The sequence below is a fragment of the Stegodyphus dumicola genome, chromosome X1 (genome assembly GCF_044657685.1).
Source record: "Stegodyphus dumicola isolate Sdum_Otavi_A_Nest chromosome X1, ASM4465768v1".
NCBI lineage: Eukaryota > Metazoa > Arthropoda > Arachnida > Araneae > Eresidae > Stegodyphus > Stegodyphus dumicola.
The window spans coordinates 97777110-97804722 of record NC_140780.1 but is presented as its reverse complement, the minus strand read 5'-3'; the positions used below and the strand labels follow the sequence as shown (position 1 = coordinate 97804722).

The 27613-nt window shown below is 32.9% G+C and overlaps 1 protein-coding gene across 1 annotated transcript in view; it reads right to left on the bottom strand.

Annotated features, from left to right (window-relative positions):
* The window catches only part of LOC118183902 (peripheral plasma membrane protein CASK-like), a 367998-nt gene extending 353196 nt beyond the window's left edge, over positions 1-14802 (bottom strand). The window contains exon 1 of the mRNA XM_085807886.1: positions 14041-14802. Coding sequence (XP_085664012.1) covers positions 14041-14093 — 53 coding nt within the window. The 5' untranslated portion in view covers positions 14094-14802. The remainder of the gene's footprint in view (positions 1-14040) is intronic.
* Between the last annotated feature and the right edge of the window lie 12811 nt (positions 14803-27613).

Here is a 27613-nt window from a genome sequence, read left to right as displayed (position 1 = left end):
CATTTTCAAAACAAGTCGCAGCTTTTTCTTATCAGATTGATTGTTACTTTCAATACTGGCATATAATTACATAGAATTTTTATCAGATAGTTCAGTTTTATGTCTAAAGCCATTTTCGGTAATTAAGTCAATCATGGATGTAATCACAGCGCTTACCCGAAGCCGAAAATATAGATAAAGGAAAGTCAAGGGTTAAATTCATCAATTCTAATAAGAATGCATTAGTGAAGTAAAGCACAGCAGTTTAACATAATTTCTGAGTAAGCTATTCGTACGCATTGAAATATTTCTTGCATTTAAACTTGTGTTCCAAATTAAGATTTAACTTAAATTAAGATTTAACTTAATTACTGAGAGCATTAGAATTTTCTAGAGTAGTTTACGTGAGATGAGACCGCTTGGGGTCACGTGATATGAACCGGCGGATTAGGATGTTGAACCATGAAAGCATAGTAAATTCTTAAATTAACGTCTTTTTACAAATTGATTGTCTTTATTTATTGGCTTTTTATAAAGTTTTAAGCGATATTAAAATGTTTATGCCTTCAAAAAAAGATTTCTTAGAACTAAAATTTTTTTAATATTTTTTATGTGTATAGTGTATGTTGTCGCCAATAAAGTCTGCTTGACGAGATTTGCGCCGGCGAAACGGAAAAGTACCAAAAAATTTTTTTACTACAAAAACATACTATGTAAAATGACTAGTCGAACACGTTTTGAACCAACTGAATGTCGAAACATTTAACAGTCACTGATGTGCGGAGGAAATTCTCAATTATGGATTGTATCAATCATGTTGGATTAGCGTTAACTCAAAGCCAGAATGTGTGTTGGAAAGCGGTTTGGTCGCAGAAAGCAAAGATTTCATCACCCCTATACTACCGATTTTCCCACCTTCATTTACAATGTCACACACATTTGGTGGAGCAGGATCATTTATTAATGCACTTCAAGATGTTGATGAACGGTTAGTCGAAAAAGCCTTAGGCGAAAATGAAATATTAAAGTACAGATGAAAACGATCTTGTTCTTAATGCAGATTTAATAAAAGAATGTCTGGAACTGGTCAGAAAATTAGATAATCATCTGGTCAAACACGACCGTAATGAGGAAAGCATTAGGAAGTTTAAACGTGAACTGAAGTTGTTGACAGCCTCTTACAGAGAATCACATAATGGCTTAACCAAAACAGGAGAACAACAGCTAATAACTCAGTTAGTTTGTAATACCAGTGAAATATCAGCATCAGAGGAGACTCCTGTTATATGTGCTCGAGAGATAGCAGAAAGAATTTCATTAATAATAAAGGAAGAAAACTATGTTCACAACATTTCTAATGACTGCAGTGATGTTCCAGTCGTACGCAAATGTACGTGCCGCTTACTCAGAAAAAGTAAAGGAATAAAATCTTGTGTGTAAAACAGATTTTTTTCAATTACATATTATTCATTACGTGTGTATTTTGTTGAAATAAAATACGTAACAAACTTTAAACGAATATTTTCAGACTTTTTTTTTTTTTTTTTTCAAATTATGTTTTACTGACTTTTTAGATCTGGAACAAATCTTTTCTTCCAGGTATATATATATATATATATATTAATATATATATATATATATATATATATATATATATTATATCAAGCAAGGTAGTAATTACAATTTTGAAAAACTAATTTTGGTCTAGAAAACATCTTGCGCAATATGCTGCAAAATAAGTAAAATATAAAAAAATGTAGTAAGCTGGCTTAAAAGTTACCAAGAGCTGCTGCTCCAAAAAGTTCAACACGCTTTAAAAAATTAATACATATGAAAATCAAACCATTAAACATGTAAAACATTAAAAAAAACAGAATCAGATAAAAGGTAAGCGGAAAATGGTAAATTAGCCCAACTCGACTTCCAAACTGGTTTTTCAAGGGAAATTTAATTTATTTGAACGTCGAATCAAGCTAACCCCATTACGCGTTTCGCCGAAACAGACAATTGAAACTTTTTCGATACAAAATATTTTTTAAATTTAGACAAAGTGTCTTGGAAATTTTAATAGTCTCAATTCTCTGTTCCAATTTCCCGACGCGTCCGCACAGAATGACACATTAAGGTGTTAAAATATGTTAAACAATACCTAAACATCTTAAATCTAGACTAAAATCAAAATAAAAACGAAAATAAATAGCGGTCAGCTATTAGTCCTAAATATACAAAAAACATACGGGCTGGGCCTGCAAGCTTAAAGATTAACAATTTAATTTTTATATTTTAGAAATCTGTAATGAAAAACTGTAATTAAAATAAAATAAAAGAAAAGAAAATTAAGATGATAACAAACTAAGTGGGTCTTGCTAAGACCAAGAAAAAGCTGTAACAAAAGAAACAAAAAACTGACCTGTGGCGATGCAAAGCTCTCCCTCTTAAAACTAGTTGAAAAGTGGTTGCATTCCCTTCTGTGTACTTCATCCGAATGACGTATGTAGGGGGGAGCGAAGTTCCGTGGGCATTAGCCAATATGAAGAGATTTTCGTTATCTGGAACTTTCGTTATCGAAGGGGGCCGGAAACCTCGGAAAAACGTGAAAAGATCTCAAAAATGGCGCCTGGCATGTAGTTGGATGGAAAAAAATTTTTGTCTCGAAGTGAAAATGGCTAATTCAGCTAAAACTACAAAAACTTGGCCATTAAAGCAAGAGTAAAAGGAAAAAACAGTCATGTTAAAAAAGTCGTAATTCTTCAAGCTAGCGGGCGATCAAGCTACTATGAAAAACGAAAAGGCCCGATTTGTTAATAAAAGCAGTAAAACTGGCCATTATAGAAATTTAAAACTATGTACACAATAGTATTTAAAAGTAAAGTGCCAAAATTTTGGAGGAAAGAGAATGAATAAACAAGAATTATCTGTACATTTTTACATTAGATTCCCTGAATTAGTCATCCATCTTAAACCGTCCAAGGCTTTAGGCATAAAATATCATTATCTAATTCAAAAAATCTAAAAATAGGTAAGGCTAATGCCAGCTTTTGTAAGGGTATTTTTAATTATTTTATGAGGAATTAGGTTACCTTTTTAAATAGTTACGAAGTATAGTATTTCTTCTTGTAAGTGTTTCGCAGTATTGCATATTCTTTTTATTCTAAGTAGCTGTGAATAAATTGTGTTGAGTATGACTCTTTTGGAAATATTTGAATTCCAGTTAGTTAATTTAAGTGTGTAAAAATTAAATTCTCTTCTTTTGTCGTAAACTTTAATAAAATTGTAATCTATAATATGTAAATCAAGGTAGACTACATTATGCTGTTCTGTATTTGTTTTATTTAGTTTTAAGCATGCAGGGTAGATATTGCTAAACCATGCAGGGTTTTAAGCATGCAGGGTAGGTTTTAAGCATGCAAGGTAGATATTATATATATTTTTTACACATATTCTTCAGGAGCGTATATATCTCGTAAAAAACTAATTAGCTGCATAATCATTTCATCACGGTTGGTCATTCCAAAAATATTACATCACATACATTCTTAGAATTTATTGAATGTTCTTTCATAAATATATGAACTCTCAAACCTTCTGATTAATAGTGTTATTCACTATTCTGAGAGAGAAGAAAATTGGAATCACAGACCAAAGACGATGAGGATTTCAGCATATCAAAAAGGTTTCACTCCATCATAAAATGATTCAGATGAAAACTTCGATATAAACTACAAAAAAGAAAAGAATACTTCTAGAACTAATGAAATTTCGTAAATTAAAACCCAGTACGAAAACTTTTTTCTCACGATTTTAAAAGCACAAAGAACGCTGCTTCATTAAGTACAAGTTCTGATGTATATCAATTTATGTTTTTTGGGGAAAAGATAGATAACTGCAAAGCTCTGCTGATAGTGGGATGAGAGACAAATTTGCCTCTGATAAAAAAAAGTTGAGAAGTGGCACAAAATTAAAATATAAATTAAATATTTACGTGAAGGAGGGGAAAAAATATTTAGGAGCGCAATTTTAAAAATTGCCTCAGGTCTTAAAAAATGTGTTGGCACAGTTCCAAAATATGGATATTATTGTAAAGATTTCCATAAATATAAAGCAAAAGCATATAAAGCATAATTACCATTACATAAGAAATTAAGGCTTCTTTGCAATGTTTATAATCAACCATAAAGCAGATAAAATATGTTGATTATTGGTCAACAATTCCTTTAGTTAAATCAACACCATTTTATAAAACAAGTGTCAAGAGTAGCTTCCACCCTCGAATACTGATCTTTTTGCTGTTCTCTAACAATGAAAAATACGTTGAATATTCTAGCTGATTATGTATGGTGTAAAATACATATGGGTGACTTATTGAGAAATTTAATTCTGGTTACCAGGGAAAACATTTTCAGACAGAAGTTCACAGAAGTTTAAAATTTAATACATGTAATCCATCTACATGGTATACAAACCTGACGTTTTAAAACTTCAAACACTCTTCCACACAATAAAAAAAAAAAAAAAATTTACCTTGAAAAATAACTGGTTTATTGTAAAGTTGTACACAGAGGCCCAGTACCATGAGATAATAGTAACATAACAAAATAATCATATGATAAATTGCTTTGTGATATAGAAATTAATCCCAAAACTGCCAAACCATGCCGTGTATTTCCAGAGTACACCGGCTAATAAAGAATGTGACGACCCCGTATGGCTTTACATGACATTCCATGGCCCCTAATAATGTAAATGAGGTGGCTGATCATAGTTCGTGACATCAAATCCTATTCTTCTAAAAGTGAAGAATTTACTGTCTGGAGGGTCCTGACGTAGTACAATTCCAATGCGCTCTTACTGGAATTAAAAACGAACACTTCGCGGACGCATTTACACAAGCCGCACCGCGTAACAAAAGCAAGGGTGTAAATTCATGTTCATGACTGGATATGTTTTTCGATGACATCAGAAATGACAATGGTAGCAAAGAGAAGCATGTCTGTTTTTTCACCTGCATCTGATAAGTCTTGGTGATGTCACTGCCTGGATAAAGCCAGGCTAATCCCTGCACTGCTATTTAGCAGACGTAGCGTGAGTCAGAGTCCACCACAGTACTCCCCTCAATGTAAAGGGCACTGTAGATACTGTAGATTAAAATTAGCTTTTCATCCAGAACAGGTAGTTGTTACAGGAATGGGTGAAGATGTCTCTGATGGACGTGAGCTGGAATCATCAAGCAAAACTGGTTTAAAAAAGGTCTATACTGATGACAGATCACCTACTGTTGATTTCAAGCACAAAAGTTTTGCTATGATATTCTAACATAAGGTAAGGCCCTTTACAAACTGCTTAGAGAAATTCTCTGACATCATCTTGACACACGAATGCGTGTGTGCAGTCATTCAATGATGAATGCATAAAATTCTTCTGTTTGGAATGTGAGCATGCAGCATCAGGTTTTAGAGATTCCATTGTTTGTCGAAAGACTTGCAGAAATTCAAAAGACTGAATGTCAATTTTTGATGTTTCCAGACAGTTTAATTGTAATCTTTAATTGTAATGCTTCATTAAGCATCATACACAAGTTCTGTATGTGAACTTCAAGACCTCTTCTAGGGCAGATCTGAGTCCTAAGAGAACTACGGGCAGGGATTTTGTCTATTTGTTCTTGTGGCACTGAAGTCCCTCTTTTAATGATCTACAGAATAATTCAACCAATCCATTACTTGATGGATGGTATGGTGATGTTCTAATTTTTCATGTTTTTAAGTATTTTGTTAAACACTGAGAAGAGGTTGGTTTGCAATTACCAGCCCTGATCTGTTGTCACAATGAAAAGCATACCAAATCTTGAAATCCAGCACATGAGAAAAGCTTTTGCTGCAACTTCAGCGGATATGTCAAGAACTGGGATTCCATCTGGACGTCTGCTGATGCAGGCAAGTAGGTTATGGCATCCTTTTGAAGATGGAAGTGCACCAACAATGTCAAAATGAGCATGTGTAAAATATTGTTGAGGAGCTTTAAAGTTTTGTAATGAAGCGTGACAGGACTTTTTGATTTGGTGATTTTTTACTTTTGATAGTCCAAGGCCTGGACCAAGAAGTGATATCTTTCGATACAGATTGCTGCACAAAATGAGATAGAATTAGTTATTTAGTTGCACAAATGCCTGGATGAGATAAGCCATGCTACACATTAAATAGGTATTTGCATGTAAGGTCAAATTTCACTGGTACTAATGTCACAGTAGATTCTCAGAGTTGGTGTTAATTCCATTGACTGGAGTCAAAGCGAAAAATTTTCAGAAAACATTAAACTGTTTAGTTCATCATTAGACATCAGTAATTTTAAAGAGGACAACAGGGGACTGATTGATGCACCTTCTTGGAAAGTATGCTGGTGACAAAATTGTCAGTCCTAGTCATGCGTCTGCATATTATGCAGTAAAGTCAAGGTGCATGAGATGGTGAGGTGAACAAGAATTTGATTTTTTTTAAAAGCTAAATTAAGAGCCAGTGATTGGTGAGAATCATACAACCTTTAAAAATATGTCTAAAATGTTTTATGGCTGTGAGAATTGCAGGCAATTTCCTATTGCATGTGCTATATTTGGATTTGAATGCCAAGAGTTTTGAAGAGAAAAATGAAAGAGGCTTTTGAACTTCTACAGAAAGGGAACTAAGAACAGCTAAATATATTGTAGAAGCATTGACCATTTGTAATGCCTGTTTCTTGGCAAATGAAAGGCAAGTGCTGTTGCATTCAGTAGTTCGCTTTTGCAGTTTTCAAAAACAAGTGTTAGAGCTTCTGTGGGAACAGGATATTTGCCTTTTTTTTTTTTTTTTTTTAGTCTTTAAGAAACTCATTTAATGGGGGCTTGCATTTTAGCAGCTTTTGGCGGAGAACATCGGCAGAAGATTAACATTGCCGAAAATTACCAAGTTGGAAAATACTTCTGAGTTTAAGAAATTTTGTTAAGATTTTGATGTTATCGGAAAGAGGTTTGGCCCCTTCAGCACTCGTCAGACAGAAAACTAAGAAATTTAATGGAGGATTTTCCTAATACGCATTTATTGGGATTTAAAACCTAGTCTTTTAAATGAGAAAAATCTTTATGCAAGTGTTCAAGATGCTGAGAGTCAGAAGAATACAGGATCAATAAGTCATTGAAATAAAGTATACAAAAGTCCAAATTAGCTGCTGTATGGTGCATAAATCTTTGAAGTCCATATGGTAATAAGATATACTCAAAAAGACTAAATGCAGTTGATACAGGAGTTTTTGGCATCTCAACCGGATTTACTGGTATTTGTCGATAGGCTCTAGGTAAATCAAAGGTGGAAAAATTGATTTTGAAATTATGAAAATTTTTGGTACAATCGTGAATATGGGGTACAGGTCTGATACCAAGATTAAGTTGAAATGATAGTAATCACAAGAACGAAATTCGCCTCTCGCTTTTTTTTAACAACATGCAAAGAGCTTCCCCAAGGGCTTTTAGAGGAATGGGCAGTACCTTGGGATGCAAGATAGTCAAATTCTTTTTGGACAGCTAGCAAAAGAGGCAAGGCGTTAAGGTTTCAAAAAAAAAAAAAAAAAGTGATGTTTGGTTTTGATATGATAGTAGACATGTTGGTAATGTTGTTCGAGAAGGATAGGCTTAGACGGGTTCATTAGTTCAGGATACTAGCTTTAAATTTTGTCAAAATGGAAACTACCTATATGGCTAGTAATATTTAATACCAAAGTATCAAATGTTAGGGGCACAAGTGCTACACAAACATTTAGTTTGGGCATCAACAACTCTATGGTTCTTAACATCAACAGGTAAATTGTATTATTAAATGAATTCCAATGACAGGTTGCTTAACATCTACTATCACAAAGGTTTAAATCTAATTCAACATACTTTGTGCCATAAGTTGATATTTATGTTCCATTCACAGCATAGAGTTAAACCATGTGGTTTTGCTTTGGGAGCATAAGTTCCAGGAAGAACTTGCCAGTATCAATCAAAAAATTTAATTTAGATTTTGGATAGGCCAGTAAAATGCAGTTTACATGACAGTCTTCAACCTGGCATGGTAACTCTCAAAACGAACAAAGTAAATTACATTTTTAGTCCACAGGGGCTTTGTTCCTGAGGGACTATTGTTTTCGTTTGGGCATTTTGCATTGAAATCTTTAAAACAGCTGTATCACTTTTCAAACTGTTGCCACCAAATATTATTATCCTGTGTTATATTTGAAGAAATTAAATAATGAAAAATCTGCATAAATGTATGTATGTTTCTCACATTGTGATAAAACAATGGTACCCAGAGCCATCAAATTTTGAATGACGTAATCCGACTGTGAATATGGGCATCTGGAAGACCAAATTTGAAATTTGTTTTATTATCGATTTCATATTTTGTAAAACTAATGAATTTCTGATCAACAAACTCAAGGACTTCAAAGCAAGTAATGGCAACACTGTACAGAAAAAACATTTTTATCTCCAGCGCGTGAGACTGTGTATTGGAAATTCTAAAGATATGCTCAATTTTAAATTATTTTGCGATATTGCTCTTAAACTGAATTTTATGGTTTACATGTGAAGAACATGATATTTAATAACTACAGGTAACATACAGAATATTAAAAAATGCCCCTTTGGACATAATTTAAAATTTGAAACTTTTTAGATTTTTTATTTTTACCAAAATTACTATGACAGAAAAAATACCATTAGCTGGTTCTTCATAGCAGCTACAGGAATTACTACGGTTCCTGAATCATTCATTGAATGAATTTTCCCTTCATGGTGTGCACCCTAGCACACTTGTAGTCAGTTACTGAAGTTGAGTTAAATGGGCGATTAAGATCCGTAATTCAGTATTTTGAGGTTAAGTATGGAGATAAGCTGTATTTATCAAAGATCAAGGGAGTACCTGTGGGAAATCCACCTAGCTACAGTGATTTAAGCAATTCTTCACCAACAGAGTTACCACCTAATGTACACATGAGTAATTGAGATGGGTATTAATCACCAAGTTAGCTCTTGCAATGATGCATGAATTCCATCCAATTTCATTGAACATTTTCTCAAAATGTAATATTTATTGTTTTCAGGTGGTCTCAAGTTTTGCTGATAATTGTGATATTTAAACAAATATAAGTGTGATATAAAATACAATGAATCTTGAGAAAAATATTAAATTTAAAGCATATGTAAATGATTAATCCCACTGAAAAATAGATGCAGCATGTGTAGAAAATGATTTACTATATCACTACTAAATATTATTGGTAAAGTGAAAATAAAACCATTTTCCTGACAGGAGCTTCTGTAAGCAAGGATTATTGTGACAGGTATTCAGCATTTGTTGTTCTTTGCTCTGGTCACCATTTGTAAAGGATATTAATTTCTAACATATCCTGATCCTTGAAATTAATTAAAACACAAAACTTCCTAATATGTTAACAAATGATATGAACTAAATTAACTGATTCACTTCTATACTTAATAAAATAACATTTAAAACATTTTCAAATTTTGCTTACATATGCTGTCCCAGAAGAAAGGAAAGAAAATTCAAGATAAATTAATATTTAAAATTTAATTTAAGCAATGCAGTGCATAAAGATATATTCTATAAATATATTTCTACGATTTAAAATATAAAAAAAATCAATAGAAAATTTTTAGGTATAAATTTAGCAAATCAATAAAAATAATTTGTCTTCCACTTTATGTCAAGTCTGTTACCTTGAGATTATTTTACCCCTAATTAGTTTGTAAATCTGCCTAAAAAGGGCAGTACATATTCAAAATAGTGAAACTTAGCTTGACTAGTTTATGTCATGGAATATATACTGCAACTTTTAGGCAGATATATTTTAAATATTTCCTTCAGCAGAAATACTGGGTCATCCAGAAAGTTCTGTGTTTTTTTATAATAAATACAAAAGACGCTGTATAAAAACAAGAAAATTTCATTGGATCAGATAAGCACAATTTTTTCTACAACTTTTGGCCATCTCTTCAGGAACTGAAAATTTCCTTTTCTGAAAAACGAGTGATCTTTTTAGGTTTATTCGTAACGAATTGCAGGTGCTGCTGTTAGTTACTGAGGTAATGTTTGAGAATCTCCAAAGAAGTGGACTTCAGGTTGTTTACAGAATTTTGAAGAGAACCAAAGAAATGAAAATCTGAGAGTACAAGGTCTAATGAATAATGATTGTGATATAAAATATCCCAGCCATACTTAACAAGTCTTTGTCAGATATTCATCAAAATGTTGAACCAAGCATTGTCTTAACAGAAAATGACAACACCTCCACAAGTGATCATTTGTCAGAGCTCTGCTTTGATTTTTACTTTTAAAACTGCTATTTAGAAAGAATATTTTTCCAGATTTACTGACCAATTTAATGGCAACGATGCATAGAATACAATCCTTTGTAGTCTCACAATATAAATTTTGGGAGATGCAATCCCCTCTAGATGTTACTAAAGGAGGTTCTTCTAACTCACTCCTTTATCTTTTTTTCTTTTTGCATAATATTATTATCTGTATAGTATTATTATATTTCTGCTCTAGTAAAGTATGTGATATCTATACATCATAGCAGCTTACATATCTAGTTGTCTTCAAGTGATCCTATACTGTATTTACTGGAATATTTAGTTAGTTTGATAGTTCTCGAACTGCATAAGGTGGCTTTTCAGCAATAGCTTCTTTTAATATGTCCTTGCCTACAAAAGATGGTCCTCCAGAGTGGGTATCATCTTCAAAGCAGAAATTTCCTAGCTTAAATTTCTCAAACCACTTTCAAACTGGGTAATCAGGAGGAGTACTTTGTTCATATATAGCATCAGTTTTACAGAACAGTTAGACTAGCATTTTTTCCTTTTTTAAAAAAATAAAGTAAAACAGCATATTATGATCTTTTGGGTTCTCCATTGACAGCATTACACCAAGGCTGATTCTAGCGGAGGTGCAGTTGGTAAAAGTACGAGGGCGACGAAATTCGGGGGGGGGGGGGGTTGGCTCTCGCAATACCATGACTAAATACTTTTAATTCATTGTAAGTACTTGTCATATGTAAGTACTTAGTGAATATGAAATAATTTTATTAATCACTAAACTTTTCTTTTTAATTTCGGGGGCAGCAATCCTAGAAAAGTACACAGTCAGGCCAATCCTAGGGGCAGTAATTCTAGGAAAATACATATGCAGCCAATGGCCTAGGAACGGCCCTGCATTACACTGAAACAAAAATTGTGACAACGCATGTTAGAATTATGTAACATAAGCAGAAAAGTCCATATTTTAAGCATCCATTTCAATCAAGGACACTCCTTATAAAAAATAACTAGAAGAAAATGTATCTTGAGTTGAAAAACTGCAGAACTCTCCATATGACCCAATTCTGTGAAATAACAACCGAGAAAACACTGCCTAGGATTACAGAGTTGGTTATCGAAACTTTGCCAAACTATCATAGTCTAAGAATTGACTGAAAAATTTGTCCGTGCTTTTACAACATGGTAATATCAACCTAAATTTTGGAATCCAATATTTCTTGCTCCAAAACCAAATATTTTACATATATACATATAAGTACACATTAATGAATACTTAAGAAAAGCAATAAATATTTTGACAAATCAAAACAACCAAGCAATATTTCATTAACTTAAAAAATACAGCTACTTGCTAAACTATAATCAAAACCCAGTACTCCTTTTCCGAAATCTTAATTACCGATATATCTCAAAAGGGCTAAATATTTTTATTTATCATCCCAATAATCCCAGCTACTGTCTCTTTTGCATAATTAAAACATCATTAAAATATTTACCTTTCCACTCTTTCATGCAGATACACAGAATAATAAAATTGCATGGTGGAAAATAAGTTAACAGTTTCTATTCCACTAATTTTAATATTTGCAAACATTGCTTACCAAATGGTTACTGTGTTTGCCTGTTCCAGAGATGATATAAAAATACAGTCAATATTCTTTCCTTTCCCTTCAAAGGAACTTATTTATTATCTTGCCTTCTGGTGATATATATATCTGATTTAAGATTCTTCATGTACCAATTTTAATTTTGTAGTGGAGCTTCACGAAATCTGGCACTTCAACCCATACCGTTGTTTGTAAGTTTCAGCATAACTTACACAATGTACTTGCAAATATATATTTCTGTTCACAGCGTTGATGAGAAAATCGCAACTTTGAATACTACTATTTTCAATTTAACATTTTACAGTGCACAAGCATATATATGTACGTCTATGCCATGTATTGTAGATGTTTAAGGGCAGTGCTAATCCCCCTTGGTAAGTCAACATTCTTCTGAGAAATCAGTAGTAATTTACTTATTTTTTTATACATGTACTCTTCTACCTTATTTTTTATGTATGTACTATTCTTTTTATTTTAAAATGTACATTTCCGATGCACAAAAATATACGCATTAAACTTTAAAGTTTATTACAAGTTTTTAACAATTTTATCGCAGTTTTTTTAAGTTTTAACATTTCCTAATTTCGATTAGCAATAGATTTACACTTTCATTCCTAGGAAATAATCAGAAAAATAAAATTAATAACTGAATATAATACATATATATTAATTGAGAATAATTCCGATTAATTTATGCGATATGAGTTCGATTCCCACCACGCAGACAGGGTGCATATTTTCCTTTTTCCTTGCATAACCAAAATATAAACCAAATTTCTCTTACAAAGTCCTCTCGAATACATCCTTTCCCTTACGCAGACAGCCATAGCATGCTTTGTTGTATTTGATTAACCAAAACTCATTTAAATGTTATACACCTTTTATATGAACATGGCAAGTGATATATGCAGTAGAATAAATAAGATAATTATAAATAAAATAGCCTATATGCAATAGCTTAAAACTTTAAAAAAATAATAAATAATACAGAAAGGCATCATATGCCCAAAAAAAATCTTGAATGAAACCAATCATTTACATAAGATAAACAAAATTAATTACATTTGTCATGTAATCATTTACATTGATAAACAAAATTAATCAATGTTTTAAAATTATACATAATAATTAATATATCTGAGATTCAACTTAAGATAATCATGCACTGAAATTTCCACTAAAAAATAAAACTCTTTTACAAATTTTCATAAATTTATTAAATAAATTCACAAAACAATCTGCTTCTCAAAATGTCATTAGTATATGCAAGACACTGATGAATATCCTTATAGCTATTTGTTGCCCCACTGACTAAACTCATTTAAAGCTGCAGAATTATTACAAAATAGAACTATTCCTACGTTTCTAAAATTTTCTTTGAAACAACACTAATTTTTTTTTTCCTACCAAACTAAGATAGCTTTAAAATTTTTTGTCTGTGATTTACAATTAGAAAACTATTTCTTGCCTCATTTAGTGGATGCATTAACATACTGTTATGAAACTATGTACTATGAATTTAAATACTTAACATACACTCTTAGTATTACATATGCAGTTGGGATTTCATCTTTCATATGACATCAAAACTGGTAAAAAATCTCACATAGTGCTGTTATAAGATACACACAAAACGTATCTCAAACACACAATAAATAATTGAAAAAACGATCCGTAAACAATCATGCAAATAATTTCAAATTACGCATAATGAACGATAAAGCATGAAGGCTTCTAATCAGCTAATTCAATAATGTTAGAGTTTTATCTACTTTGCAGAATCGAAAATGCTTGCACAATGGTGTTGTTTCGCAGAAATGACCAATGCAAGGTAATTTCTCATTTTACTTTTAACGATGGAAAGCATTTCAACTTCAAAAATTATACAACTGGTTTTCCAGAATAAATAATGAAAGAAAACGAAAAAACATTCATTAAAACTTTTGCTATCATCTCTTGCATCAGCGCGGATCATTTTCCTAAAACCGGCCTTTATTTTGTTTTAGACATGAAGTAATATTAATTCTCATTATACAATTAGAACAACTAATTTTTAAAATATGATATGAACAGAATGAAGCATTGGGGGGAAAAAAGTTCACGCACCTTCCAATAATCTCGCAGAGATCATACACATCATCGAATAAAATTTCTGCCATAGCCTTTAATAGTTCAATAAATTCAGTCAATTTCCGTGCCCGTTGCGTCTAAAGATATTTTATTTTCGGAGTACATTGAACATTTTCCATCTTGCTGTACACACTTTACAGTTTTCGGTGTACACTCTAAAATCTGAAAATTATCTACATTTTTCACACTACCAAGCGAAAGCAGAAAACCTAAAATTCCTCAATTCTTGAAAACCTTTTACTCCAAATTCATGGAAATATAGCAATTTTCAGCGCATAACAACAACGATGTGAGAGAAAATTTATCGGTACTTTCCAATACTAGAGTCACACATTCCCACCAAATCCGGATTTGAACTCTCGACCACCACTTTCGGCTCTCACTAGATGGCAATTAAATTTAGGCTGACCCACATTTTGAACAAAACAGTGCTGATCTCTCGACACTTTCCCTTAACTTTACACCTTTACTAAATCCATTCTGTGTCCATGCTGTGTTATGCCTGTCCAGTTTGAGTTTATTCTTGCGAAACAAACAGAAAACAATTGCAAACTGACCAGAATAGTGTATTGAGGCAAATAACAGATTCCCTCCTGGTATATTCGTTACAAAAAGATATATGAATTACTAAAAACTACACTGCTAAGAGCTTATTATTATCAATTAGCTAAACATTTCCACGAAAGGCAAGCGTGTATCAACAATTCAGAAATTAAATTCTGTAACTATGATTTTAATAATTCCAATAATATCAAAAGGTAAATGGCTATCTGATGCCCAAATAATTGTGTAAAATATGTATACATATATATGTTGTGTTAAATTATTATTCTGTACTTTTCTGTGTGATCTGTATATAATGTATTTACGGCATTATTTGATCTGTACTTACCTTATTATTACTTAGTAACCATTTCGATGTCTCTGTTCAAAGAACATGCAAGTTTTTTAACTTGCATTTTATATGCGTATTAAGTTAATTAATACAAAAATTATTAATTGGTTTCTTCTTGGGGTAGGACCTAAAGACCAGGCATCCTATTGTCTAACGCCGTTTCGATCAGTCGACACTGTCTTGCTGTCCCATAGTTTTGAAGAAAATGTATAAATATGTCTTACTAGGCGATCTTATATTATTTTTCCTAACCTGTAATCGGATAATCACTGTATTTACCTGGTAATACAGCTCTGTATTTCAAAGTAATTACAGAGCTGGATTTTTCGATACAGATTGAGATTTGCAGTATTCAAAGAATTATAAATGTGAGGCATCTATGGAGTAAAGGAACCAGGTCCAACTCCTAAAGGCCATCGATTTTTCAAAACTTTATGGGGTCTAGTCTGGACACCGGTCGAGTTCGATGTCGGAAGACCAGTCGGGATTCCCTTTTCACTCGACAGCAGACGGGAGAGCGAATCTGAACCGTTAAAATTCCCGTCGGCGGAAAATGAAGTGGAAATTCCGCGTGGAAGTGACGTTATTGCATAGCAACCAGTCAATAGAAGGTGTTGGTCTCACCCAAGGTCTATTCTAACCTCCTTGGTCTCACCTGTACTAAAGCTATTAGAGATACAGGCTGACTAGTCAGCCATTTTGAAGCTAAGTTTTAGGGTTGCAATTTAGGTTTTGGGCGCCAACTTTGGCTCTTTAGTGCTGTTCGGTAAAACTTTATTATTTAACATTCTAGAGAATCCGAATTTCAGCTTTTTTCTGCACTAATATCAAGATATGTGGCTTTTCCCTCTTCTTTTGTCTGCAGTTCAGATTCTTTCTCGTATTTTTTTTTTTTTTTTAATTGCCAAATTTCTCGTATGATTCAAGTTATTTTAAAAGTTTCTAAAACATTTTCACATATGATATTTCAAATTTGTATTTTTAGTTAAAAATACTGTCTTTTCAATTCCTTTATTGAATTTTCAATTTTTACTTTTAAATACACGCATAATGTTAGGCATCTCAAAATGTATTTTTTGACAAGAGATTTCCCTCAACCATATTCTTAATTTTGGATGAGGTTATGCTAGTTTTGAAATCACATTTTCATACTTATTTAACTATTTTTCTTTTAGAATTCAATGTAATTTCATGTGTTATATAAAAATTATAAGCCTCTCAGTACTGTATTTGTATGATAATTCTTAATTTCTCAGCTATGACATTTCAGTATTGATGGCGTTAAGCATATTACTTTTACTTACGTTACACATTAAAATATTTAGAGGACATTAAAGCTATGGGTACAAATTGGTATGAATACAGCTTCAGTAATTTTTTAATTTCTAAAGCTTTTCTGAATCAACAGATACTTTTTTAAAACTGTAAACAAATTTTACATGATAAATACATAAGTGCATGCTTATGATTTAATATATCAAGCCAGTTCAGATTTTAAACCTCTGAAAAATTTAATAGCTTGTTTGCATGATTCTTTTTTTAATATTTAATCTAATTCTTGTTTTTTATTTTTAATATGTTATTTAAAGTTTGCTCACATGGAATCAAACGTTTATTACTGTTAAAAACTTTTGTGTGTGTGTGTGTTTCCAGAAAAGACTGCATAAAACTTTATGATTTTAAATACTGATTCAGGATATACACCTTTAAATTATAATGTTTTTAGAATGAAGTGCAGAATGCTATAAAAACTACTTCAATGAATACAGCTTCAGTAAATTTTTAATTTCTAAAGCTTTCCTGAATCAACAGATACTTTTTTAAAACTGTAAACAAATTTTACATGATAAATACATAAGTGCATGCTTATGATTTAATATATCAAGCCAGTTCACATTTTAAACCTCTGAAAAATTTAATAGCTTGTCTGCATGATTCTTTTTTTAATATTTAATCTAATTCTTGTTTTTTATTTTTAATATGTTATTTAAAGTTTGCTCACATGGAATCAAACGTTTATTACTGTTAAAAACTTTTTTGTGTATGTGTGTGTGTTTCCAGAAAAGACTGCATAAAACTTTATGATTTTAAATACTGATTCAGGATATACACCTTTAAATTATAATGTTTTTAGAATGAAGTGCAGAATGCTATAAAAACTACTTCAATGCTCAGATGACTGTGGGATTCTATATTTAAAAAATCAGTTTTTATATAGATTTAGTAGAGTAAAAATTCCCTCCAAAATTTTTTTTTATTTAGCTAAAAACAATATTAAAAAGATACACACACATATAAATAATAGTCCTTTATAGTAGCCTTAACCTGTACTAAGGCTCTTATTGTAGCTCTAACCTGTACATTGCTCGAGGCTCAGGGGAAGGGGGTAGTTTGTTGTCAAAAATGCTGTTTCGCACGTGCTTATCAATGAGAAGGGAATAGCGGGAAATACATTATAATTTAAAACATAAAATTTATAAATTACTCATCAAACCATGAAATGAAGTACATTAATATATATATTAGTTTAAAAATTACAATTTTAAATTAAAAGTAAGCACGCCTTTTTTATATGTGAATAAGGAAAAAAAAACCAAATACAGTCAAAAGTCTTTAATCCGGACTCGTCGGGACTTCGGCGATTCCGGATTATCGATTTTTCCGGATTATAGATAATCAGTTTAAATCTGGTAAGATGGCATGCAGAAATTATAAAATTAAAAATATGAAACCGTAATTTATAAAATAATGAGCAATTATGATCTAAAGGGTATCAAAATTTACAAAAAAAAAAAGAAGAAGAAGCTTAATATTTATTTGTTTACTTTATTAAACATTTCTTTCAACGCGCGCATGCGTAAAGCATACCTTACGCATAGCCGAAATTAGAAAATTGCTACCAGAAAACTATTTGATTTGTATTCGCGATACTTATAATGACGAGGAATTTGATTTAAATCATATCAAAGACGGAGTACATCGAGATTAAATACTACATTTAGTAAGGAATTATAAGCCGAATAATATAAAAACATCTGCCCTGAAGATAACGATAGTGCTGACAGATCAACTTCCAGTTCATTGCGCGCCGCGACGTCCCTCCCCCGCGCAGAGCAGCGTGAAATTGATAAACAGATTTCGGAACGGTTAGATAGACAAAGGATATACCTTTATCAATTTTTTGTAGCATTTCGTTTTTTTGTTTGATGGACATTGAAATATACTTTCGTTTTCTAGATACTTTGGGAGCTCCAGCATCGGAAATTCTATTTGACATAATCGAAAGTTCAAGCTTACTTTTATGAAATTGCTCTTACAGTCTGCAAAAAATAATAAGCCGGATCCAATTCGAAGATCAAGGAACAACGCAATCATCAACATTAACTGAAATAGATAATTAGATAATTTTAGCTTATACCGTCCGTTATACATTAAACGCGCACGCGAAAACGTATTCTGCGCTTGCGCAGACGCATATGTGCAGTCGTAAATGTCTTGCGCACACGCGTAAAACGCCTATGAGCATGCGTCAACGCGGCGCATGCGCAGAAATATTTTATATTTGAGGTCCGGATTATAGATCATTCCGGATTATGGGTGTCCGAATTAACGACTTTTGACTGTATATTATTTTCACTAAAATTAAAATAAAGAATTGCATATCTGACAGATTAATAGCCAGAAGCTTATATCATACAGATATGAAATCAAGCGAATTATTCCTTACCTTTAATTCAGAAGTTATTGCTGTCTTTTATGTGGATCCTCCGATAAAGTACGGCCTTAATTTATTTATAAGGGTCCATGCTATAGGTTTGGTAAGTCGAAATAGTCCAATAAAATCAGAATCGTCAGCATTAAATGCGTTATTTCTATCGCGAAACACTCGAGGTTTTCGTAAATTTTAAGAAACTAAAATATCCATTACGTACACTTCCAAAAACTGTCCGTAACCTCCGCTTTCTTCAGATTAGCTCTAAAAACGACAGTCAGAAACTTTAACGTCAGCTACCCAGCTGACGGAAAAATTTCGATCGCTGTAATGATCGAGACGATAACACCAGACACTCTAAGACACCAGACCTTCTATATGTAAGGCTATATAGTGAATTATTAATATATTTAATTTCAATAGGGTGAATGATCGCTTAGAGCGTCGAATATGTTGGAGACCGACCTGGAGGTAGTTTCTTCTATCTGATAAATAAGCATAATATATTTTCTGAAATATATGCGATTCAATTCGTCTACAGGTGGCTCTTTCACACAACAGCGTGTCGGATAAGGAACGGTATTGTGATCTGAACATAGGCCTCTGAAAATGGTGTTTCTAAGTTTTCCTGAGACTTTTGATTTCATTCAAGAAGGTTTAAATTCTTTTTGTATTACTGAAGCAAAAATATCTTTAACTGTTTGAAGGGCGGTGGGTTACCTACAGAAACCACCTTTCCTATTGAACCTATTACTCACTTTTTGTTGTTTGACTTCTGAACTATTATTAATGTTATATATTTATAATAACCACTTTCATAATTACTCTCACTTAAGGGGGAAAAATGATGAAATCTTAAATAATCGTAACTTAGAATTTAAGTTATTTAAAAAATATAGTTTAAAGTACTGAAAATAATTAAAGCTATTATTAATTATGCATATTTAGTCTAACGAGAAAAAATTGTATTATTTTCTGGTTTTAAAGAAATGATAAATTATTTAAACTTAATACATAATAAGAAAAATACAAGGAATACAAAAATTTTAAAATAGGAGAAAAATGTATTAATTATCAAGCTTATTTTTCTGCATAAATCAATATGTAACACAAGGACATAATAACAACATTTTCACAACTGTTGCAAAAAGGTGGAATTTTGTGAACATTTAGGCGTCTTTAAGACATCGTGATACGATGCTTTCACAACCAAAATATCACCTGCGAAAGACGCAATAACGACGCCTATGCGACAAAAACCTCATCTGCAAAGATGTAATAAAGACGTTTTTGCAACGGTTGCAAAACAGTGGATGTTCGCGGACATATGGGCGTCTTAAAGACGACATTTTGCAACGACATACGCGACGAGTTTGCAACGTCGTTACGACGTTGCTGTGCAACTCGGGAAGTGGAATTGTAATTCCAGCCGATGCCCCAAATAAGACAAAGTCCGATATTTTTCCCCCAATTAACTATTTAAAATTTTTTAAATAGTTTATCAGAATTCTATTTGCAATTCTCCTAATTTAAATTTAATTATCTAATTATTTTAATTTTTAGCTATTTTATTTATTTTTTCTTTTGATCCTCACAGTCTTCCATAGGGCTTCGGCACTTCTAATTTTAAAAATTAAGCCCTGACACACACACATAACCGAGAAAAGAATTTGCAGATATAAATAAAATGTTTCTTACGGGGAAAATTTTCAGCAGTTTTTTCGAAATGTTTAGAAAACATTTTCGAATAATGTCCAACTCTTTTCCAGTCTGCAATACGCGAATCCACTCCTTTCTTCGTTTTACAATATCACTACCTTATTTCACTGTTGATTTTTCGATGATAATCCTATGTGCTATATCTGACTTCGAATCTAAAATTTTCTGAAGAACACAAAAACCTTGTCTAAAACTTAAAGGTTTATTTAACTGGAACTTCAACACTGATGAAAACTTAACATCACAAACAAAAACTTAACATCTTGGGTGGAAAACTTCAAAGTGCTTTAAAGTAACAGCTATGCCGGCACGGTGAAGAACACGTTCCCTTAAAAGACAGAATCCATCTAGCCCTTTCGGCGTATATCTCCATTTCGCTGAGTTCAGACATCCGCTCCTACGTGTTTTGGACTTAAACGGCCAGGCTGGAACTGAAATAGGACTGGATCAGGACCGGAATTGGACTGGAACAAGATGGGAACCGGAACAGGACTGGATCCGCAACAAGACGGGAACCGGAACAGGGCGGGAACCGGAATCTCTCATCCCCTGGCTTCTCCCCGGGCAGGTCTATTCTGGCTCGAACTAAAAGGAACTGCGGTGCCACTAAGGAAAGCACCTCCTTTTATTGCCGGCGGTTGCCGTTACTACAGGCGACTTATGCAAATATTTAACATCACATTTTTCGAACCAGGAATACGATGGAACCATAACTCAGTTTCCTGGCAAGCTCGTGAATTACACTGTGGTATACAACAAAATGTGTGGTCTGTACTTCTTTTTTTTTAAGTCATGCATAATGGTCGCACCAGTCATCAATAAATATTTAATTATTTTTTGGTCAAAAAATGCTTCACAAACAGCGTAGTACTGACAGACAGACTACAGTTTTTTATGTTTTTCCACTTTTCGGCTCAGGCAAACTCGAAAAGTTCGCAAAAAGGGGTGCTCGCGTTTGATCGCTAACCGGGCGTAATATTATACGATTTTCGATTCCTTGAAATTTACGAACACTTGGGAACAGAAAATAGTGATTAGAAGTCTAACGGGTATGAGTCCATAAATGCGGAGTACCATGTGTGAGAGTCCGAAGGAAACACCTGCGGCAGCAGGCCTGAGGCGAAGGTAAGTGCGCAAGTAGAACATATGCACGTGATATGGCAATATACAAAAAAATGCCTAAATGCCAAAGTACAGAGAGTCCTAGTGACGTCATGAGATAGGGTACATACTGTAGCAGTGTAACAAATACAGTAGGAGTACAGGAGATACATACTATATACAAACTATATACAAAACATATACAAAATAAATGAATATACAGCAAGGGTACCTAAAGAAAAGGCATTTTGTAAAGGAATGATGTACAGGAGTAGTAATATAATGGGAAGGTAGAATTGGCAGGTAGCAAGTTACGTAAACAAATAGGTGAGAACGAAAAGAATTAATTGTTGAGGTATCTTAAGACCGCAAGCGGTCTTTTGCGATTAGCGTCTGAGTCATAGTTATAAAAAAGCACCGGAATGGTGCAGTTACACACATCAGGCATCTTGCTGAAAAACTTTTCAGCAAGCGATTCAAAGCACTGGAATCGCGAATACGAAAGCACTGATACTGAAATGTTTTTCAAATGTTGGCAGAATATTTTCCACTTTGAAGAGTACCACCATCGTTCTTTTCCAAGATTTCAAGGCGTAATAAATTAACATATGAAACTATTAAATATCACCTAGTTTGTTTATATCAAATTACATAGGTTTTTAGATGAATTTTTCTAGAATTACTTTTAAAGAATTTCTAAGCGTTTTCTATACTCTGGATGTGGCAGAAACATTACTGCGTCTTATCAAGTGTCATAAGACGGATATTTGTATATTTTTATTTCTCCATCACACTGAGAATAAAATGGCTTTAGAAGAAAACTCAAACTAAAGCTGTTGATGTTGGTAAGGTCTTAAAAGAGTTCCAGAAACTGAAACTGGCTTTTAAAAGATATATAAGAAAATCACTACGTGCCAACCTCAGCTGAATCGAGAAAATAATAATAAAATAATTAAATAATAATAAAAATTCTTGAACTAAAAGGACTGTAATAAAAGCTCTTGAATTGAAAGGTGGAAATCAGAAAAGCTACCAACAGTTTTTTTTTTTTTTTTTTTTTTTTTTTTTTTTTTACGAACTTAAAAAATACGGTTGAAAGACTGTTGCCAAACAATGCGAAACAAATACGGATGCAGCATTTCTTTGTAAAACTTTAAAATTTCAGCAGGTATGTAATTATAAAATATTTTTATAAAAATAAATAATTAATTCATTTGAATTTTCGATAATAGGTTAATTTTAGCATTAATTCCTAGTTAATAAAATTAGGTATTAATTATTAGATTCATTGTTAGTTACTATCTTACTAAATGAATTCAAAGCTGATATCGCAATTTGCAATACTGAAATCGCAGTTTATTAAATTCAGCGGTTTAATAAACTCAGACATTCTTGGAATGGAAGTGATTTTACTAAGCCATGGTACTTTATATGTTACTGGAAAATTATGAATACCGGCAATCTATAGAATAACGTAGACATTGTATACATTGCCGAAAACTGGCTAGCAATATATTAAAGAATTAGCATTTCACACATTTTGACAAATCTCCTTTTACGGAGATTTTGACAAATCTCGTACTTTCGGCAGCAAAACTATAAAGTAGATCGTAGAATGTCTTTTCTACCCCAAGATCTTTTAGAAGACAGAAATACGGAGAAGCAGCTAGAAAAGTTAAAGAAATAAAGCAAAAAAGATGAAACTAATCAGCTTTCGCTAGAAGAACAGCTCGTTTAAAAAACCTTGGATGAGATTATTGTAGATGGTAGTTTAAACTAACATGATTATGATAGGCTTACCAAAGAGATTTCCGTGTATGTTTTTCGGGTGCGTACTCGTGCCCGTTTAAAGAAACCAAAAATTTCTGATTGCTCCTTTGGGAACTACTGGGTCAGTCCTTGTTCCTGCTGTGAATAAGGAACGTGGGGATTCGCGCAATATTTTGGCAGTTGTACTGAGAATGACAGAGAACGGTTTCTACCGACTTGAAGCTTCCGAAGGAATTTTGAAACAGCTATATGCGAGATGACAATTCACTTTATGCTCTAAGAACGTGCACAGAATTGAAAACAGTTCTGACCACGAAATTTTTCTCCGGTGAATTGCAATTGCTCAATCCACTGGAAGCGGCAAAGGATCCGTCAAGTTCGAAGGTAGATTAAAAAAAAAAATGTCTCAAGGGTAATAAAAAATTATTAATTAACAATAGACAGAAAATACGAAAGGAAATTAAGAGGTATATTTTCCTATAATTTTCCCCCGTAATCACAAAATCTATTTGGCATTTATCTGAAAGCAGGATCAACTCGTTTAACCCGGCTTGGTAGAAATCACGTCCCTGCCCACTGAGACAGTTCTTGGAGCTGTTTTTTCATCACTGCCTGAAATTTTCATCACAGCTCATTCCAGATAAATGCCAAAATTTTAAAAATCAATTTTGGAAAAAAATAGTTACTGAATGCTAAATCTAGCCTATATGGAGTGATGACTTCAGATCTCGCACTTAAACGTTTTCAGCAATTCTTGAGTTTGACGAGGAGTATGGGTCCAGGCATTGACATGCAGCAATCAGTGCCATCTGTTTACACACTGGGGAAAAACTATTCCCTCAATGATTTCTTTGCAATTGCTGATACTTGTAACCTTCTTTTGGATCCACCTGCATGATGTGACGTGAAGCGCAACCCGTCCTCCTGGCAAACTTCCCGTCCGTCCCATCTACGTATATGTATGGAAAAAAAAACCACTATATATATATATATATATATATATATATATATCGATGCATATATCATAGATTTTGTACATTCACTTTGAAGGTAACGAAAGCTCTTTTTTCTTTATTGCATACAGCATACGTTTTTCGTGTCATCTGTAGGCATCTGTTGATGTTGGAGCAGAGTTTCGTGGAATTCCCAAAATAATGATAGATTCAAATGGTAAATCTGTTTAGAAGGTGATATTTGCAGTTTTGCAAACCTTATAGACGCTGAAATTGAAGCATCAAGCAGATTTTCAGCAGACACGTAATCGGAGAATTTCAATCCTTAAGTGTAGGCTCATCTGCGGTAGGTCGCCATTTTGTAGATATCCTCAGTCCGGGTTATTGCAGGAATGTTCTCAGTTCGGGGTTCCATTATGTTATTTCACCACAGTAGAGAGACTGTAGAGTCACCATTCTGTAGAGATATGTGTTAATACAAGGATAAAGATTGCATACCTGCTTTTACAACTAGTTTAATTATACTGATACTTGTATTAATTAAGCATATATATATATATATATATATATATGCAGAGGACAAAAATAAGTATCAAATGTGAGTCGCTGGACTTAATCAAAGAGTAATCATAGGATGTTATTCATGTAAGTATCACACATACTAGCTGTCAGGAAAATCAGCCGGTATTTCCCGACGGGAGTGAAGTGAGTTCGATTTTTCACATAAGCTGAGAGAGATGAACTGTCAGGGGGTTCAGTGTAAAATTCTTCTTACTAGATAAGAGGGAGAAAATTGGTAGCGGCTTCTCTTGGATCTGGTTGCTACTTAAGAGTTCTTTACAAATCTTTATTAGCCGGGCTTCTATCGACCGAGGTCTCTGCTAACTCAGCCAGCTGTCAGTTTAAAGAAATAGTTCAAGAAATGCAGTAACATTAGAAAAGGTGCACTGAGAATCAGTAATATTCGCGAATTCTATCACCTATTGATAAGAATTATAATAAAAATCTTATAAGGCATTTCTTCCGCCTTCATAGCATGCCTTCGCAGTGTAGTGGTCTGCACGCTGGGCGCGTATTCTAGAAGTCCGTGGTTCGATTTCTGGCGAAGACGTTGCTTATTTTTCCTCTTTCCTGCTTCCAAAAATACCTAGTGTCACTACAGTGGCGCCCGAACTAAAAGGGTGGTGGATGATGACTCTGCACACCCAGGATTTGGCGACTGGGTAACCTAAAACCCCAGTCGCCCTTTAAAAGGGGGAGTATACAAGGTATTTCTCCCACCTTCTTAGCATGCCTTCGTACTATGGTGGTCTGCACGCTGATCGCGTATTCCAGAGGTCCGTGGTTCGATTCCCGGTGAATGCGTTGCTCATTTTTCATCTTTCCTGCTTCCAAAAATACCCAATATCTCTATAATCTGACAAATTATTTATAAAATATTTTTTATTCTGTCAATTTTAAACTATTTAGAGTTCAGAACACTGCATGTATGAGCTGTTTACGCTTCATTTCTTTAGAAAGACCCTGAAATCAATTTGTGAGACTCCAATATGAAAGAAAAGAAGGAATATATGCTTTTAAACTGATATTAAAATGCTTCATGAGAGATGAAGATTTAAGTAAATAATAATTTAAGAAATGGTTATACATACATCCCAAATAAAGTGAAACTGCGCAGTCTCAGCTGATTAGAATCACCCCTAGTCAACTTTCAATTTGGAAAATGCATTCCTCTATATAAAATTGATGCCCATAATCTGTCTGAGACAATTTTATTACTGTTAATCTACGCAACTTCTAAATTTTGCGACTTTCCTTTGAACTGCAAATATGGCAGTAAAAACGACTTTCGTAAAATATTATTAGTTGTGAAGTTCTTGATAGTAGTTTCTGAATACTGAATCGTTTTGTATAGTTTCAGGACCCCGAAACACAATATTGCAATTTTAAGAAACAGGGCTTTATTAATACTTGTAAATGAATAAATAAATAAATAAAACTCTCGATTTAAAAAAGAAAAATTTAAAGTTGTACTTATTAAATTTCTAATTAAGAGTGAAACAAGACTAGAAGTGAAATTTTTGGAAACATAGACAGGTAATATTGCTTTCCTGCATTTTGAACGAAAGCAATAAATAATGCAGTAAATTGCAGCTTTATTTCCCTACTATGTACTATTATATGCGCAAATAGAGCCATATTACTAAAAATTTCTGTTACCATGGAATGAAATTTTGACAATTTGTTTCATCACTGCAGAGCATTTTTTTCCCTTCTAAAGAAACTTTTAAAGTTGTAGGGGTACTATTAGACTTGACTACAAGCCTGTTTCAAAATTTTGTAATAAATCCTTTTTTTTTTTTTTTTTTTTTTTTCAATGGGAAAACGTGATGTAAATTTGTAATAATGATTCTCAATATAAGAGTAAAATTATTCATCTTCAGTATTGACACGCAGCAGTTTGGAAAATAAATTGAGATTTGTTGTTTGTTTGCAACTATATTTGTAATAATAAATCTTTTCATACACTCATTTCGTTTTTTTTAAACATTTTAAGGGCGTTCGAAATAGCATTATAATTAATGGCTATCATTTAAAGTATCACTCAAATTATATACCTCATTCACTTGTCTACCCGAACTAAATTTAGGCTTACTTTTTGTATCGCTTTCCTTAATTCGTACATAGCAAATCATGGAGAATAATATGTTAATAATTGCAAGAAAAAAGTAGCTGAAAAAAAGCGATCTAGTATTATAGACGTATGAGTAGTATAAGGGAGTATTTCCTAAAGTCTTTAGATTTGCCACCCGCATATATGTAACTACTTTGAAAGAAAGAAAAGACCTAAAAACCCTTGTTATGATGGTATAGTAATAAGCAAATATAATTAAAAAATAAATTAATACTTATCAATCTATATATATGTGATGGTAATTTAAGCATTCCAGAATGGGGAAAGATGAAATGTAGCTCACGGTGGAAGATTTCGCAGTAGAAGATGACGAGAACTTTTGAAGAATTACTTGACAATTCGAACATATCTTTGTTATTTATTTCTTAATCTATTTAGACACATCTTACGGCATGGCACAGCACAATGGGGACAACCTGAACCCCACAATTTTAAACTACGAAGCTACATTTTTTAACAATGGAGAAATGTATCCAAGCGGGAAACGTGGCTTATTCAGGCAAAAGAAGGTGGCAAAAGAAAGTGCGCATATCGGGGTCGGAGCATTTATAATCTAAGAACGCTTTGTTTTAATCCTGCTTAGCGACTGGTCAAGAGTTTTCGCATTACGGTCACTGCAAGATAAATGAAGACGCCTTGAAGGATTTGTACTTTAATTGAAAATTAGAAATTTAAAAGACTGTTGCCAATTAAATGTCTTTCAA